At 45.1% G+C, this 18478-nt stretch overlaps 1 protein-coding gene and 1 pseudogene across 2 annotated transcripts in view; one reads left to right on the top strand and one right to left on the bottom strand.

The window, feature by feature from the left end:
- Positions 1-2387: 2387 nt before the first annotated feature.
- LOC110304503 lies at positions 2388-9702 on the bottom strand (annotated as a pseudogene). The gene is made up of 2 exons (XR_002379087.1): positions 9465-9702; positions 2388-2983 (listed from the first exon to the last, which is right to left on the bottom strand). The product of XR_002379087.1 is annotated as a 40S ribosomal protein S9 pseudogene (transcript).
- The window catches only part of Usp22 (ubiquitin specific peptidase 22), a 23142-nt gene continuing 14196 nt past the window's right edge, over positions 9533-18478 (top strand). Inside the window, exons 1-3 of the mRNA XM_021176592.2 lie at positions 9533-9871; positions 16098-16230; positions 17751-17864. Coding sequence (XP_021032251.1) covers positions 9701-9871; positions 16098-16230; positions 17751-17864 — 418 coding nt within the window. The 5' untranslated portion in view covers positions 9533-9700. The remainder of the gene's footprint in view (positions 9872-16097; positions 16231-17750; positions 17865-18478) is intronic.

Raw genomic sequence — 18478 nt, 5'->3', positions numbered from 1 at the left:
TACACCACACTTGGGATTAAAACAAAAACATATTCACATAACATAACTGGAACCAATTCTCACTACAGAGAGGTCTCTTGTACTTTCTCACTACAGATCCTGTTTCTTGCATTTTCTGCTCAACCCTCCTGGATAGCTGTATTTGGCAGTCAGTATTATGCCGATAACTAGATATTTCCAGTTCTTCCTTTCCCAAATACAACTCATTGTTTCCTTCTTGTGTTGTTCTAGCTAAGATTTCTGGTATTATGAGTAAGAGTGGAGAGCACAGCCACCCTTGTCTTGGTCCCAGTTGTAGTAGAAATGCTTTCAGGTTTTCCTCCACTTACTATGATGTTGGCTGTAGTATTGCCTTGTGTGGCTTTTGCTGAAATGTGTCCTTTCCACTCCCATTACTTCAGGACTTTTTTTTGGGGGGGGGGGGGGCTGGGAGGAGCAACATTGGGTTTTATCAAAGTTTTTCAATATCTTTTGAAATGATTCTGTGCTGTAGACACACATTGAGTCCATTTAAGTGATGTATTATATTTATTGATTTGTGGATGTTGAGCGATTTCTGGAATGACTCCAACTTGGTTGTAGTGAATGATTTTTTGATGAGTCCTTGAATTTGGTTTGCAAATCTTTTTGCTGATAATTTTTGTGTTTTCAGCGGGGAGATCATGATCTCTCTCTCTCTCTCTCTTTCTGTGTGCCTGTTTGTTTGTGTATGTGTGACTTAAGTGTGTGTTTACCTAGTTTTGAAATCACTATAATATTGGTTTTGTTAAAAGGATTTGGAAGTGTTCGTTTCTTTTCTACTTTATGGGATAGTTTGAGAAGCCATGGTATTAGTACTTTGAAGGTCATGTAGAATTGACCAATGATTCCATATGGGTCTGGACTGGTGTGGTACTCACAGTATGCAGCCTGGAGAAGGCAGGGTAAAGCCCCAAACCTGAGTCCTTATTAGCCCATGTTTCCCTTTGAGGTGTCAGACTCTGTCCACTACACACCAGACTGAAAGCAGGGTCTGCGATGAATGCTGTGGTCGCTGGTCTCCTTTCTGGGTTCCTGGGCTCCAGCGATGTACAACCTGGACAGGAAGTCAGGAATGGGGATCTGCAATCCATCTTTCCTCCTTGGGGTGTCTGCACCCCAGGCAGGAAGGGGAATGCAAAGCCCAAGAGGAACAGGATCCAGTCTGATTGAGAAGGGAGGAAGAAAACAGTGATCTTCTTCAGGAGTCTTAATGTCACAGCTCATCTATGTGAAGGCCTTCCAGGTGGTGGTCTTTAGTGAAACGGCTCTCTGAGACAATCTTAGCTTGTTCAGATTGCTTTATTGAGGGTAGATATAGAAACACACACTTTATTCAGGGTGAACCAGGGATTATATACTTTTCAGGGTTGGGGGGGGGTGATGAGAATATGCATGAAGGCAAGATCATTAGCTGAAGGCTAAGGCTATCTAGACACCTCATTAGCATGAAAAGGAACTCCAGGGGCTATGACTGAATGGCCATGGTCCTTTCAGTTGGTGGTCTCAGAACAGGCAAGGGGGCCTGGGCGGAGGCAGCTCCATTCCTATTGTGTCAGATCTCAGATTTCTGGCGCTTGAGCATATCCTGGTAGTGTAGTCCCATGTGCCCTACAGACTTCTTGTTTGTTTTTTAATTATTGCTTTTTTTGTTTTTGGTTCAGTCCAATTTTAATTTCAATTTTTGAATTATTTCTTTCATTTTGGCTTCATTGTGGTAGGCCATATGTATCGAGAAATTCACCGATTGATTTTAGATTTCCAAATGTAGCAGAATCTGTGTCTGAATTTATTTATTTATTGTTGTGTATGTGTGTGCATGTATATAAGCATGCTGTGGCTTGCCAGTAGAGGTCAGTGACAACTTTGTGGAGTCAGCGATCTCTCGTCACCTTTGAATGAGTTTCAGGGTCCAGCCCCAGTTGCTAGTTGGTGTGCCGGGTGACTTTTCCCACCCACGGGTAGAATAATTTTTAGTGTTTTAACGATTCTTTATACTGATTTCTAGAGTGGCTGCACCAATTGGCACTCCCACTAACAGTGAACAAGGGTTCCTCTTTCTCTGCGACCTTGACAGCATCCGTTGTCAAGTTGTTTTGTTGGTCTTAGCCATTCTGACAGAGGCGAGAGGAAATCTCAAAGGTGTTATTTAGATTTGCATTTCTCCAATGGCTAAGCATGATGACCATTTGACTTGTTTCTTGGCCATTTTTATTTTTTTTATTGAGAATGCTCTGTGTTGGTTCCTAGTCCATTTTTTTAAAAAATATGTTCTTTGCCTCTTTGACTCTTTTTTTTTTTCCCCAAGTATCAATTCTTTATTTGTCAGCTGGAAAACTAGACAATCCTCCAGTGCAGCCAAGTATTAATTAATCCTCTTCCTCATCATCACCAGCTCCAGCACCACCCTGGCCTTTCTTGGCATTCTTCCTCTTCACTCGGCCTGGACGGCCACCACCATAAGGAGAACGGAGGGAGAAGTCAATGTGCTTCTGAGAGTCCAGGCGAACAATGAAGGATGAGATGTTCACCACCTGCTTGCGGACCCTAATGTGCCGTTGGCGGATGAGCACACCGGCATGGTGAATAGATTTGGCCAGGCCCAGCTTAAAGACCTGGGTCTGCAGCCGCCTCTCCAAGAAATCCTCAATCTTCAGGCCCAGGATGTAATCCAGCTTCATCTTGCCCTCGTCCAGCACCCCAATGCGAACAAGTCGCCTCAGTAAAGCATTGCCTTCAAACAGACACCGAGGATCCTTCTCGTCCAACGTCAACAGCTCCCGGGCCGCCTTACGGATCTTGGCCAGGGTAAACTTGACCCTCCAAACCTCACGTTTGTTCCGGAGTCCATACTCTCCAATCAACTTTAGCTCCTGGTCGAGACGCGATTTCTCGAAGGGTCTCCGTGGGGTCACATAGGTTTTGCGACAAACCCGGCATGTTGACCTCCCGCTGCGCCTACGAGCTCAGGCCCGAGACAAAGAGCCTCTTTGACTCTTGTTGTTTAATTCTTGGTGTATTCTGGACACTCATCCTCTATATAGCTAGTTGTCAAAGCCTCTCTCCTGCTGTAGGTTTCTCCTTCACTTGGTGTTTCCCCAGCTGCACTGAAACTTTTTAGTTTTATGAGTTCCCACTTGCCAGTTGTTGATCTTAAACCTGGGCACATAGAATCCTAGTCAGAAAGTCCTTTCCCATACCTAACTCTTGTAGAGTTCTGCCCCTGGTTTGTTTTCCTCCCAATTTTAGCACTTCAGGTTTCAGTTTGATGTCTTTGTTCCACCTGGGGCTAAGTTTTTATCTCTGTGTAGACATGGGGGTAATTGCATTCTCCTTTTCCAGCATCATTTGTCCATTGCGGATGCTGTCATTTTTCCAGTGTGTGGTTTTCTCCTTCTGTCAGATGCCAGATGGCTGTAGTTACGAGTATTCACATTTGGGCTTTCTGTTTTGTCCCAAGGATCTATATAGTCTGGTTTTATGCCAGTGCACATTGCATTCATTACGGTAGCTCTGTAATGTGTCTTGAAGTCTGGAATGGCAATCTCTTGAGTATCATTCTTCTTGCTCAGCATTGCTTTGGCCATCTGCAGTCTTTTCTGGTTCCTACGAATTTTAGGACTCTTTTTTTTTTTGTTTGTTTCTGGTTCTGTGAAGAATGATGTGGGTGTTTTGGTTTGGATTGAATGTATAAAATGCTTTTGGTAGGATGGTCATATTCACAATATTAATTCTGCAAATGCATGAACCTGGGATGCCTTTCCATTTTTCAAGTGTCTCTCTCAGTCTTTTCCTTCAGAGATTTGAAGTTTTTCTGTAAGGCCTTTTCTCTCCTGGGTTAGGCTTTGTCAAGACATTTTATAGTCTTTGATGCCACAGTAAATGGGTCTGTGCCCATGATCGCTTTCTCAGTGTGTTTGTTGTGAGTGAATAAAAAGGCTGCTGTTCTTTGTAAGTTGATTTTGTACTCTGCCACTTTAATTGTTATTTCCCAAATTTGTCTGGTGGATGTGTTTGGAGTCTCTTATGTATAGTGTCATATTTCCTACAAATAGGAATAGTCTGGCTTCTCCCTTTCCTATTTGTATCCATTTAATTTCTCCCTCATGATGTATGGCTCTGGCTGGTGCTTCAAATACTTCAAATAGGGATAATGGGCAGCCCTGTCTCATTCCTGATTTTAGTAGAATTAATTTTTCTCCAGTAAGGAAAATGTTAAGCTGGTACATAAAGCCTTTGTTATGTCGAGGTGCGTTCCCTTCAGTCCTTGCTCTCAGACTTTTAACAGGAAAGTATGGTGGATTTTGTCAAAGGTTTTTAATGAATTGGTTGGGATGATTGTGTAATTTTTGCCTTCATATATTGAGATGAACTTTTTTTTTTTTTTGGTTTTTCGAGACAGGGTTTCTCTGTATAGCCCTGGCTGTCCTGGAACTCACTTTGTAGACCAGGCTGGCCTTGAACTCAGAAATCCACCTACCTCTGCCTCCCGAGTGCTGAGATTAAAGGCATGCGCCACCACACCCGGCGGGATGAACATTTTTTAAAGATGATCATGTGACTTTGGCTTTTTGTTTCTGTTTCACACATTTGTTATTTGTTGTTGATCTCATCTTGGTTTAACTTTGATAGTTTCTTTTAGATTTTCCAGCTTAATGGGGCATAGATTTTTAAAGAATTTGCTTCCCATGGTCTACATTTCTTTGGTGTCTGTTGTAGTGTTCATGTTGTAATGTCCCTGTTTGTTCCTGATTCTCTTAGTTTGGGTCATCTTTTAGTTGGGCAAGGGTCTGTCAATCTTGCTTGTTTATCTTCCCAAAGAGCCAGCTCTTAAATCTATTGAGTTTTTTGTTTGTTTGTTTGTTTTTGTTTTGTTTTTCGAGACAGGGTTTCTCTGTATAACCCTGGCTGTCCTGAAACTCACTCTGTAGACCAGGCTGGCCTTGAACTCAGAAATCCTCCTGCCTCTGCCTCCCAAGTGCTGGGATAAAAGGTGTGCACCACCACGCCCGGCTTAAATCTACTGAGTTTTTTGTATTATTTTCTTTGTTTCTATTTTATTAATTTCTGCTTTGATTTTTTATTATTTCTTGCTGTCTATTGGATTTGAGTTTGGTTTGTTCTCATTTTTTTCAAATTCTCGAATTGCAGTATTAAGTCATTTATTTGTGCTCTGTTTGTTTTTTTATTAGGTAGGCACTCAAGGCTGTAAACTTTCCTCTTGGGACTGCTTTTATTGTGTCTTGAAGGTCTGTTGTGGTGTGTTTTCATTTTTATTTAGTCCTAGAAGTATTTTCATTTCTTCTTTAACCCACCCATAATTCAGTAATGAGTTGTTGATGTCTGTAAGTTTATACACTTACTAGAGTTTTTTGTTTTGTTTTGTTTTGTTTTTTGCAGTCCATTTTGTTTTACTGCATAATGATAGGCTAGGTGGGGCTTATTTAAATTTTCTGTATTTGTTTTGTGTCTATTCTAGAGAGGGAGGCTTCTGTGTGGTGCTGAGGAAATGTATATTTCTTGGTGCTTGGCTAGAATATTCTGTAGATGTCTGTCAGGTCCATTTGATATAGGATATCCTTTAATTCTGAGGTTTTTGTTTATTTTTTTGTTCACTTAACCTATTAGAGAAGCTAGGGTGTTGAAATCTGCTATTACTGAGCTTGTGTTTATCTGTGACTTTAATTCCATTGGTATGCTTTTTTATAAAATGTAGTGCGCCAGATTTCATGCATATATATTTAGTAATGTAACATTTCCCGATTGATTCCTTGATTAGTATGAAATACCTTTGTCTCTTTTTCATTGTAGTTTGAGGTCTACTTCGCTGGGTGTTAGAATGAAAACACCTGCTTGCTTCCTGATCCCATTTGCTGAGAATACTTTCATCCTTTCTCTTTAAGGTGGTGCCGATCTTTAAAACTACAGGGGTCTCTGTAGACAACAGATAGATGGGTTTTGTTTCTAAGTAAATTCAACGAGGTTGTTCCTTTTGATTGGAGAGTTGGGAAGGCTCATATTTAAAGTCATTATTGAAAGGTGTGTGTCAATTATAGTTATTTCCTGGCTTGAGTTCTTGGTCATTCTTCTCATTCCATTAACTATAGCTTCATTTGTTTTCTTTCTAGAGTCTCTCAGCTCTGCTTATTCCTCTCTGTAAGTATTGCTTTAATGTTTTTTGTTCAATATGAAAATTTAAGTTGTTTATATCAAGGAAAGTTTTCCTTTCTCTTTCAGTTCTAGCAGATACTTCTCTGAAGTGTTGGGAACTAAACTAAAGGGTCAAAACATGTTAGGTAAGCCATCCTCTGAATAGAATCTAGAATTCCTGATTGACTATGATTTTACTTTTTTGTAGGCCAATATTTTTTCCTAAAATATGTCTCTCCTTAACCAGTCTTTTATTCTGTGAATGTATTACTTGTGTGGGGTTGGGTTTCTGGTTTTGTTTTTGTGATTCTCCTATAAAGACACACGGTTTTAATTACCATGTGTACTGGCTAGTTTTATGTCAACTTGAGAGATGCTAGAGTCATCAGAGAGGAGGAAACCTCAATTGAGAAAATGTCTTCATAAAATAGGGCCCTTGTAGGGCATTTTCTTAGTTAATGATTGATGGCGGGGGGGGGGGNGTCTAGCTCATTGTGTGTGTGGTCACCCTGGGCTAGAGGTTCTGGGTTTTATGAGAAAGCAGGCTGAGCAAGCCTTGGGAACAAGCCAGTAAGCAGCACCCCTCCATAGCCTCTGCATCAGCTCCTGCCGCTAGGTTCCTGCCCTGTTTCAGCTCTTGCCCTCGCTGCTTTTTATGATGGACTGTTACATGGAACTGTGAGTGAGGTAAACCCTCTCCTTCCCAGCTGCTTTTGGGCACAGTGTTTCATCGTAGCAATAGTAACCCTAACTAATCGCCAAGTTATAAATCGGCAGATGATTTTGATTTTATTCTTGTAGACATTAAAGAGTAGGAAATAAAACACACAAATTACATCCTCATCAACTTTTCATTGGGAGCAAAAAACCTAGGGGCTGGGAATGTGGCACCAGTGTTAAGGGTACTTGCCTGGCACTCATGAAACCCTGGTTTGGTCCCTAGGCCCTCACACACTGGGCATCGTTATGTGTACCTATAATCTCAGCACTCAGCAGGTGGATACACAAGTTGGGTCATCTTTAGCTACAGAGTGAGTTTGAGGTCAACCTGGGCAAGATGAGACCCTGTCTAAGCTGTACCCATCCCCAAACACACACACACACACACACACACACACACACACACACACCTAACAAACAAAAAAAGGTAAACTAAACAAGTAACTGTCCCCTGACAGATATAGTGATACATTCTTTCAAGTAAATCAGGCAGTGGGGGATGGAGTGGGAAAGTGACTGCCATTGTCAACAATGACAATGGAACACTTTCACTGTACAGGAAGTTTCTGGTGAAGTCTGGCAGGTGAGGGAGTATGAGATTTGGGGTGTGGTGGAAGGCACTTTAGGAAGGGGCTCTGGATGTCTGCTAATTTGTCCTAGACCCAGGTCCCCCTCATCCCACCAGACAGGGTTTCTCTATGTAGCTCTCACTTTCCTAGAACTTGCTCTGTAGACCAAGGCTGGCTTCAACTCAGAGATCCACCTGCCTCGGTCTCCTGAGTTCTAGGATCAAAGGCATGCACTTCTCAACACAGATTCTTTGTTCTAGTTTTCCATCCATTAAACTCCACAACTTTAAGAGCTTCCAGATCATGGAAGTCTTGGCAGCAGTTGCTGTTTTGTTTTGTCCTCCCTGTGTTGGACTGCAGTAAAATAGCCAGCAGTGGGATAAGAATACATGAACAGCATCACATGTAAGCCAAGGGCTTCCCAAGACAATGACTGTACTTGAAAGGTTGTGTGTGTGTGTGTGTGTGTGTGTGAGCGAGTATGTTTCCCCCTACAATATGCCCTGAGTGACTCATTCACATACAGAAGTCCTTTAGTAAGCCAAAACCTTCATGCTCAAGTCCTAACTATAAAATGATGTAATATTTGCCTCTAACCTATATGGCCTGTATGCATTTTACCAGCTTCCCCACCCCACCCCTTTCTCTTTTTAATATGAGTCTCACTATTTGCTCTGGCTGACCACAAACTCTGGGCTCAAATGATCCTCCTGCCTCAACCTGAGTAGCTCCCAAAAGTAGTCATATACACAGACACACCAACCCCCACCTACCCCCTTCTCTATGTTGTAACTCCTCTCTGGGTGATTCTCAAATGCCAACTAGGATAGCATGCTAAGCCATATCTAAGTCTGAATACGACCATCACTGCTCTAAGACCAAGCTGGTACTCATTGGACAAGCCACAACTGCAATTGCTCTCGGAACCATGACATCAAAATGCCTGTCGGCAATTTTTCTCCGCTGTCTTGTCTGCTAGCTGCTGTTACTGCAGTGCACTGATGAACTCTCCTCTACTTCTGCCTTTTCTGTCTTGGCGAATTATTTCACTGCTCCACATCATGGGTACCTGTCTGCCTGAGTTTGACACCTAGCTGTTATCCTGTTTAAGGTATAACAGGAGAGAGGTGTCTATTTACTCAGTAGATACAATTTGTAGGGCAGAAGATCAATATTTTCTCTTTTGAGTTGGTTTACTGCACATCTGTGTAACCCTCAGATAGGAGAGCTAAATGCATCATAGCTCTATACTGTTCCTACTTAATAATAGTGTGTAATGTGGCTAGTACAAATTGAATTGCTATACCAAACCTGTATAACACGATATTTCAAAGCCAATGCAAAAAATTGACTTGATATTCTGTCTTTATTGGACTGCTTGTTAAAATTAATTTTATCTTTCTTGATGCAAAATATTGTACAAAATGTAGCCACTAAAAAAATTCGTATACCAGTTGGCATTCTAGTTCAATAGGATAACGCTGAATAATATCCTAGGGAAGGAATTCCAGTCTGTATTCTTGCCACGCCCAATCTCCAGCTGTGGCACTGCGGTACCCAACACAGTCGCCAAGATGGCAGTCTCTGCAGAAACGCCCACACTAGGGACTCCACGGACCAACAAACAGAACCTAGAAACCCTCCTTGCAGAAAACGCGCAGACGCATGCCCTACCCTGCCCCACCCCTCCGTCGCCCCGCCTCTTTGCGGCAGAGCTCAGGCCGGTGCAAACCGGTTCAGTGGTCTGACAGACACTCAGTTTTACCCAATCCTCAGCACGCCCCGCCTTCCAAGGAGAGACTCGAAACGTCAAATCGCTGGCGTCTCCGGAGGCGGTTCGAAAGCCTATAATAGGCTCAGACCGTGTCTCAGACAGGCAAACCACCAATGGTGTGACCCGGAGGCGGGATCCTGTTGCCCCAACCCGCTTGCCTTCGGCTTTTCTCTGGAGCCAGCGGGCGAGAGGAAGGCTGATAGGCGGGGTCTAGAGTAGCGGAGCCTGCGCACTAAGGCCGCTGGCCTGGGTGACGTTATCCTTTCCCGCGGACAGCTCCGCCCCGTCCCGCCCCGCCCCGCCTCGCCCCGCCCTCCTCGAAGTCAGAGGGTGCTGCGCGTGCGGTGGGTGCTGCTGTCGCCTGCCTGAGTTCTCAACGCGGTCTTTGTCCCCCAGCTTTGTTCTCGCCGCCCTGGCGTCGTCCTCGCCCCCGTCGCCGCCTGCCCCGCGCGCCCGGGCCTTGCCCGCCATGGTGGCCAGGCCGGAGCCTGAAGTCGAGGCCATGGACGCTGAGCTGGCGGTGCCGCCGCCTGGCTGCTCGCACCTGGGCAGCTTCAAGGTGGACAACTGGAAGCAAAACCTGCGGGCCATCTACCAGTGCTTCGTGTGGAGCGGAACTGCCGAGGCTCGCAAGCGCAAGGTGAGCCCAAGGCTTGCGCCGCTCTGCGGGCTGGGAAGCGGGGAGTGTAGGTGGGAGAGGGAGAGGAGAAGCCTGGTAGTCGTGGGGAGGGAGCCTGGCCTTGCGGGGAGGGCGTGAGGGGAAGCCTTGCCGTAAGGGGGTGGGGCAGAGGAAAGGGCAAGGCGAAGCCTCGCGGTGCTGGGAAGGGGCTAGAGGAAGCATCCCGGTGCAGGAAGGGGGACTAAGGAGAACCTCGCAACGTGGGGAGGGGGCTAGAGGAAGCGTCGTGGTGCAGGGAGGGGGCTAGAGGAAGCATCACGGTGCTGGGAGGGGGCCAGGGACCACCTAGTGGACGCTGTTGGGAGTGTGGCGGTGGAAGCCTCGAAGGGAGGGGGAGGGGGAGGGAGATCTGAGTAGGAGGAGGGAGATCTGTCTGGACGTTCCATTGAGGAGTGTTTGTCTGTGAAGGTAGTGGTGGGGGCCTGGGGTCTGCTGGGTAGTTCTGTGGATAACAGCTCGTTCCCGGGGCTGAGACCCTCCGCGGACACCTGAGGCTGGCAGGACCTCCGCGCACTCGAGTTGAGAAACGAGATTTTTAGGACGTAGGAGGTGATTGAGAGAGTGGCTATTTTGTTGTTTTGGGTCCTGTAAATCTCAGCAACTATGATTATTAGTGATTTGGAGATGGGAAAACGTTATTTTGTAATCTTTAAAAAAAAAAAACTTCATGATTACAATTTGATTTTGAAGGTGAAAAGTGGAATAGAGAATTTTGATTGTTTCTATCTTGAGTAGCATTTTATAACGGGAGAACTGACAAATCCGCTGGGTGTTTCATGTTAAGCATCAAATTCTCCCTCTTTAGCTTTTCGAGGCAGGGCTTCTCTCTATAGCCCTTGGCGTTCTTAAACTCGATTTGTAGACCAGGCTGGCCTCTAACTCACAGAGATCCGCAGGCCTCTGCTTCCAGAACGATGGGATTAAAGGTGAATGCAACCCCCCACCCCACCCCGGCTTAAATTCCCCCTTTTTAAATCAATCGTGGCCACAATATAAGTCTTTTAGGGCCTTAAAGGCTTATGTTCTGTAACAGAGAGTCTGTTAGGATTGGAGCAAGAGTTTTGGTAATAGAAGCATATGATAAAAAAAAAAAAATACTAGAGTTGGCTTACTTTGTATTTTGAGACAGGAGCCTTTCTCTGTGGTCCAGACTTAACCACCCAGTCTTTCTGTCTCAGCCTTGTGAGGTCTGGGATCACAGAGGTAAACCGTCACAATCCATTCTGTTGCTTCTTGGATTGAGATGTGCTGTAAAGTCATTTTTCCATTGGGATTAAATGGAGGGATCTTCCCCTTTCTCTTTCCTTGTTTTGCTTTCTTCATCTCCCCAGACTCTTAGTTTTGTATAGCACTACACAAGGAAATGAAAAGTTTCCTTTTTAATTAGGACTGCTCAGCTCAATATTTAAATCTCCACCGTGTTACAAGAGTTGGGACACCAGGACAACACTCAGAAATTGTGTTGTTTTGCTGGACTAAAGTAGGAAATGAAGGCTATGCTCTGAAGGTGCCCAAACTTAAGGTTGTGAACAGAACTTCACTCCTGAAGTTCTCTCCGACTTAGAATGTTGTTCATTTTACAAGTCAGTGAGTCTTAAAAAATAAAAAAAAAAAAAGTTTGGCCTTGCATGGTGGTGAAAGAAGAAGGAAAAAAAATACAAATGACCAGTAAATATCTGGAAAGGTGTTCCTCTTCAACCACGAGAGCAAGGCTGGTTAAAACTGTGCTGAATTCCATCTTACCCCAGGCAAACTAGGTACCCTGAAGAGAAAGGAGAGCAAATGCACGGAGAAGCCTTATGCACAACTGCAGTGGGGATGCAGACTGCTGCAGCCTTCTGTGAACCAGTGGAGAGTTCTCAAAGACCTGGTCACTGAGCCACCACACTCTGAAGTATAGACCCAGAGGTCTCTAAACAAGCACAGCGATGCAGAAAGGGGGGCCTCTGGGGAGAGGGAGGGGAGAGGAACCTAAGAAGTTGGGGAAGGAGAGGGTAGTATTGGAGGTGAGTTGAACAAGGTACAGTGATAAATATGTAATAAAATGTCATAATGGGCCAGGCGTGGTGGCGCACGCCTTTAATCCCAGCACTTGGGAGGCAGAGGCAGGTGGATTTCTGAGTTCAAGGCCAGCCTGGTCTACAGAGTGAGTTCCAGGACAGCCAGGGGCTACACAGAGAAACCCTGTCTCAAAAAACAAACAACAACAACAACAAAAAAAAGATGTCATAATGAAACTGCTATATGACAACTTAAGAAAGTGGAGAAGCACTGTAGGTGTCTGTCAGGGTTGTTTGCAGCCTGTTGGGGTGTGACTTAGGAGAGCCAGCACCTTCATGTGGACGTGGTGGCAAAGGCTCCCTGCATGGCCTGTTCGATGTTTTAACTTCCATTTCATTCCACCAGCTCACAGAGCTAGCTCTTAGTACTGGCTGATGGCAGGCTAGTCCCAGGCAGGCTGCTGCTGGCTCAGGAGCCACATTCCTCCAGGAGCCCACAACAGTCACTATTTGTGGGTGGGAAGCAGCTTAGCTGCCTCTGGCTCTACAGGCTGGCTGTGCTGCTCCATAGGACCCCTGGTCAGGCACTCCATTGTGCCTCTCAATGGCTGCTTCATGATGACCCCTAAATGGGGTTTAAAATCTGAGCCTTGAGGATGACTGGGAATTCATATTCAAACTTAGCAGTATTGGGAAGTGGAAACAGGTTAATAGTGGCAGTGACCTCTGCTACTGTCCCCCAGCTGTTGTAAAACTCCCAGGCCCCAGGCGCTGAGCTGGAGTGAAATGTCAGGAGGGCTTCCCTGCCAGGACTCTAGAAAGAATCCATCCTGGCCTCCCTCTTCCAAGACCTTGGCCCAACCTCCAGTCATTCACATGGGTTTAGCCTCTGGTCCCATCACCATCTCTTAGGAGGGGAGGTTACCTGGGCGAGCATTTAGGGCTAACCCCAGACTGTCTGGGTTAACCATGCCTTTGCTTAAATATCATGAACATTAATTTTGAAGGTGTTTTATGAGCTACCCCAGGGCTTTGTGGGTTTTTTTGTTTTTGTTTTTGTTTTTTAACTCAGTGCTATGAAGTAAACCATTGTCTAAATTGCAACCTGCACTTGAGTGAACCCAGAATATACACTACACATAAACTCTATAGGTAGGTAGCACCCACTTCAGGATCTTGAACAGCTGTAGCATTCAGTGGCCACTGACTATGCCATTAAGTAAAGGTTAACCTTACAGTTGTGCTAGACATACTTTAGTAGCCCAGTAGCCTCAGTGTAGCTAACAAGTAGTATAAAAGATGTAAGGGGAGGGTTATTAGTAATTGAATTTTTTAAGGCAGTGTTTCCCTATGTAGTCCATGCTGGCCTCAAACTCAGCAATCCTCCTGCCTCACCTTTCAGAGTACTGAGACTACAGGTGTGTGCCACTGTGTTTTGCTAAAGTCAGAGTTTTATCTCTGTCAAAGACCACTTCTGTTCTGTATGGTCATTGCAAATTACACTGTGTTGACTAGCTGGTGATGTTGGGAAGGGAAGCTGTCCTGGCCTTTTTTTGTTTTTTAATCTATTAGCTCAGAAAGATGTGTCTTCCATACAAGTAGCAAACTTGCAGTTCTGCCTTAGTCTCTTGTGGACTGTACAGTAGAGCGTCACCAACTGGTGAGAGTCAGGCAGGTGGTCCATGAGCACTTTCTTGTTCTCAGACTAGCATAGAGACTGCTTATTGCCTGTGTTGGAGTCATGCCCCTGAGAAGGCACAGGTTATTTCACAGTTTTGAACTGTGCTCATCCATCAGATGTGGTGACCCTTTAAATGACAGCACGGTTTCACCTAGGAATTTACCTAAGTTGGCTCTTTGTCCTTGTTTTGCATTCCGCTTTTTAAGCCATATGTTAGAGGATGTGTACATCATGGTGATTTAATAGAACAGACAGAAAGGGCCAGTGTGGCTCAGTGGATAGAGGTGCTTGCCACTGAATCGGGTGGCCTGAGTTTGATCTCCGGACCCACTTGTGGTAAGAGCCAGCTTCCACGGGTGGTTCTCTGACCTGCACACCCCCTGCCACATTGAACACGTTCACATACAAATACAATACATTTAAAAACAGAGCAGCCCATCTCTTCTGCCAGTCCTTACCCATCTTCGTGGGTGTCTGCTAAGGCTTTCGTGGTGTTGGAGTGCTGTCTGCTTCTGTATTTTAATGTGATGGGAGCATGTGGTGTGTACTTTACTATGTAGTTCCTTTCTCAGTGTTGTGTCTGTCGAGATTCATTCACGAGACAGGTTATAGCCTTTTTTCTGCACAATACTCTGCGGAAGTCTAGGAGTTTTACAGCTTATAAGTTCAGTTTAATGTGTATCTTTTATTTAAAAAAAAAAGAAACCTACAATAAGTAATGTCAGAAAACAATTGTTATAATTTCCATTGGTTCATTTTTACCATTCTTTATTTTATGTGTGTATTTGCCTGATGTATGTCTGTGTACCACTGTGGGCCTCTACAGAGGCAAGAAGAGGGCGTCAGAGTCCCTGGAGCTGGAGTTACAGGAACTTGTGAGTTGCCGTGTTGTTGGGGATTGAACTCGGGTCCTCTGCAAGAGCAGACAGGACCTTTTTAACTGTTGTGCCATCTCCAGGTCCAGTTTTACATCTCCTACCCCCCCCCCCACCCTCGTTGTATAAGAATTGGTTGGTGACATCTCGGTAGTTGCCATTGATGCCATAAAAATGAGGGCATAGTCTGTGACGATAATAATGAACACTTGTCCAGGAATAATGAGGGAATGTGGCTATCTCATACGTAGTCCATACTCAAATGCAGACATGTATTGTTTCCAGATACTAAACTCCCTGAGCTAACCTATAATAATAGTTTCTTCATCATCATCATCAGAAGAAGAAGAAATAATAATATAATGATGATGATGGCTGGGACCAGATGATGATGATGATGGCGGCGGCTGGGACCAAATGTTCAGTAGGTAGGTAGGCCTACTGGGCACTCTGGATCCAAACCTAATTACAGATTTAGCAAAAAAAAAACCAAAAAACAAAACAAAACAAAACAGAAAACAACAGCAAAACAAACCAGAAACCTAGTAGTCCAGGTGCATTGACAGAGCAGGATGCTGCCCTTCATGGGTGTAGGGACAGGAGAGTATGAGCTGGAGTATTCAGTGCTATGAGGTTTTGTGCCCACCTCTACCAGATTTTGGCACACTACACCTGTTCGCTGCCATCCCCAGCCACAGTCTGCAGGGATTTGCTTGTTCTGCGTGTTCAGTAGCCTGTGGCCCATGTCCTTGCCCATATCAGCTTATCTTGGTTACAGAGTGGTGTCATTGTTTATCTGTTTGTTGATTTGGTAGGTACTTGGTGTATTTGGCAGTTTTCTAGTACCATTGTTATTTTGCCTGGTGATGTAGTATCCATGGGTGATTCTGTTTAAGTCCGTTCTTGCTGTGAATGGTTATAGAAAATGGGTTTTGTTTTGTCTCCCCCACTGTAGTTATCACATGGAATTCTATGAAGACTTTGGGAAAGCTCGTATGTGTGCTTGTATGGTAGTAATTTCAGATGGAACTTGGGTGCCTTTTGTTTTTATCAGATGTAAGCAATTATTCTTACTGCTGATATCTCTGTCACATTGTGCCCTGGTTGCCCAGTGAGCATTCCCTACCTCTTCATCTTTCTGGACCTGACCCGCCATGCTACAGATTGGCATATGTGTGGGTAGTGTGAATATTTAGACTTGCCTACCACTGTATTCATAGTTACTGTGATTGTCTTGCTGGGTTTCTGTGGCCTCTTTCTTGACAGTGGACTTTTCTCTTTTGTTCCTGTATATTGCTTTGATTCATGTCTCTCTTCTTGGGTTGTATTATTTTGTTTTTTGTTTTTTTAAGAACCTTGATTCTCAAACCTCAAACTGATACCGGGGTTAAGGACGGCTGTGGTGATGCTGGCCTGAGGTGCCAGTCAGGACTGGGCATGGGAATGTGATGACATCATCATAGCTGAGATCTTCTTGATCATGTTTTGGGGAGACTGAGGAGAATGTGACAGGGTGCTAAGACTAAAAAGACAGCCCCTGCCTTCCTCCGTCATTTGGCATGAGCTCCATGTTTCCCCTTGGGAGCCCCTGTTGTGTTGACACTGCTCATAACTCACTCTGTAAATTTCAGGCAAAGTCCTGTGTCTGCCATGTCTGCGGCATCCACCTGAACCGGCTGCACTCTTGCCTCTACTGCGTCTTCTTTGGCTGTTTCACGAAGAAGCACATCCATGACCATGCCAAGTCAAAGCGACACAACCTGGGTAAGGCGTCCTCCTGCAGGGGACAGGGACGGGCATAGGCTCTGAGTGAGCATGCTCTCTCTCCAAAAGACCCACTGTGATGGCATGGTCCTTGTGAAACTGAACTCACGGGGCTGGTACCATTTGCTTGAAGCTTTTTGCATTTCAGCTAGGGGTTTTCTTGGTTTGCAGTAAAGTGGGGTGGTGAAAGGCTGGCTGAGCATTGTCTGCTGTCTGTTATATGCGGGGGGGGGGGGGGGGGGGGGGGGGGGGGGGGGGGGGGGGGGGGGCAGTTAGAGTTGTTTGTGTGGCCAAAGATAACGTTAAGCTTCTGATTCTCCTGCTTCCACACCCCAGTTCCGGCATTGTAGGTGTGTCCACTATGTCCAGCGGTTGCTTTGTCCTTTGAAACAATTTTGTCACATTACTCAGGACTGCCCCATACCTTGTGGGATCCTCCTCTGTCAGCGTTCAGTGTGCTGGGGTTCTAGGCATGTGCCATCACACTTGGCTTGCTCTTGGTTAACATAAGCATTTACAGCCACCGCAGCTTAGCACTGTGTCTACCCTCTCCCCAAGTCTAGAAGTTTTAGTGTGATAGGCTCGCTTCCTCCCTCCTTCCTTCCTTCTTCCCTTCCTTCCTTCATCTCCCCCACCCCCACCCCCCAAGAGAGGGTTTCTCTGTGTAACAGCTCTGTCCTAGAACTCTCTGTGTAGACCATATTGGCCTTGAATTCAGAGATCCCTCTGCCTCTGCCTCCCAAGTGTTGGGATTAAAGGTGTGTACTGCCACACCTGGCAGGTTTTAATTTTCATTTCTCTTGAAATATTTTCAAATTTTCCTGAGATTTCTCCTTTGACTCGATGGGGATGTCTGTTCCATCTACACCCTTTCCAGGGTTTTGGAATTTTTTTGTTTCTTTTGTTTTTCTGTTATTGTAGAGTTACTTCATTGTAATCAGAAAGCTGTTGTTTCAGTGGAATACGTGTTTCAGAGTCTAGCAGCACCTCAGAAAGTGACTCCTAGAATTGTCCCTGTGGCCCAGCAATTCCAGCGCTTGTGAATTTTAAAGTAGCAGTTGGTACTACTTCACCCGTCCCTGGAGGAGGAACAGTGTAGTCAAGATGAGAGGAAACAGCAAATAGCTGTTGCCTCTCTTAGATTGCCAGCCATTCAGGGTGTAGCAAAGCCTCGTTCTCCAGTCAGGTTGCTGGGAATGCCTGTGAACCTGAAGTAAATGCTCAATGAAGTTTAGCCCTGGTTTTGTGTTCTGAGCTTGCCCAGCTGAAGCAGAGTGTCCTGATCCATTAATTAGTATTTGCAGGGCTCAGGTGTGTGTCTCATTCTTGATCAGCCCTCAGGGAAACTTCTGGAGACAGTAGACACTTCACCCACCCTGGATGAACCCTCAAAGTTGGAGCACCTGTAACTCAAGGAGGAAAGTGCTCAGTGCCTAGAACACATGGCTCTGAGCTAGCTGTCTGAAGAACTACTGAGCCGTACAGACTGAATTATGTTCCTCTCCCTCCTCTCTCTGCAGCCATCGACCTGATGTACGGAGGTATTTACTGCTTCTTGTGTCAGGACTACATCTATGACAAAGACATAGAAATCATTGCCAAAGAGGAGCAGCGCAAGGCTTGGAAGATGCAAGGTGCGTTCACCGTGCTTAGAGAGAAGGTTGGGTGACCCAAAAGTGGTTGGGGAAACTGGTTTGGGCCAGGTAGGATAGAAAAACAAGCCTCAACTCTCCTGCGGTAGCCATCCAGCTTGTAGGAGTGATAGCTACTGCAGGAAGCATGAAGATTTAGCTACACACTGCAATCCCTTCCTTTTCTTACTCAGTTCTCAACCTTGGCAGATTGGGATACTGTATTGCCTGTTGCTGGGCTGGTGTGAAAATTCTAAAATATTGGGCCAGGTGTCTAGCTCAGTGGTGGAGCTGTTGCCTAGCATATGCAAGGCCTAGGGGCTTGAACCCTAGCGCTATTAAAAAGGAAGAAACAAAAACTGTTGAAATGTGCCCGTGCCTAAATTATTCAAGCTCTTCTTGGCAGTGGCGTTAGATACACCATGGTGACAATACCATTAGGACTTTTGTTTTCTTTATGTCTTTCATACATAGCAAAAACAGCCTGTCTCAGCATTCACAAGGTGAGTTTGTGTTCCAGGTAAAGCACAGCCCAGAAACCATGCAGAAGAACCTCCTTGCCTGGTGTCAGTCTTTGGGGCTTGTGTTCTCATGCTAATTGTGTTACCCACAAAACC

The sequence above is a fragment of the Mus caroli genome, chromosome 11 (genome assembly GCF_900094665.2).
Source record: "Mus caroli chromosome 11, CAROLI_EIJ_v1.1, whole genome shotgun sequence".
Taxonomy (NCBI): domain Eukaryota; kingdom Metazoa; phylum Chordata; class Mammalia; order Rodentia; family Muridae; genus Mus; species Mus caroli.
The sequence above is the reverse complement of the archived record's forward strand: the minus strand, read 5'-3'. Positions and strand labels throughout refer to the sequence as shown.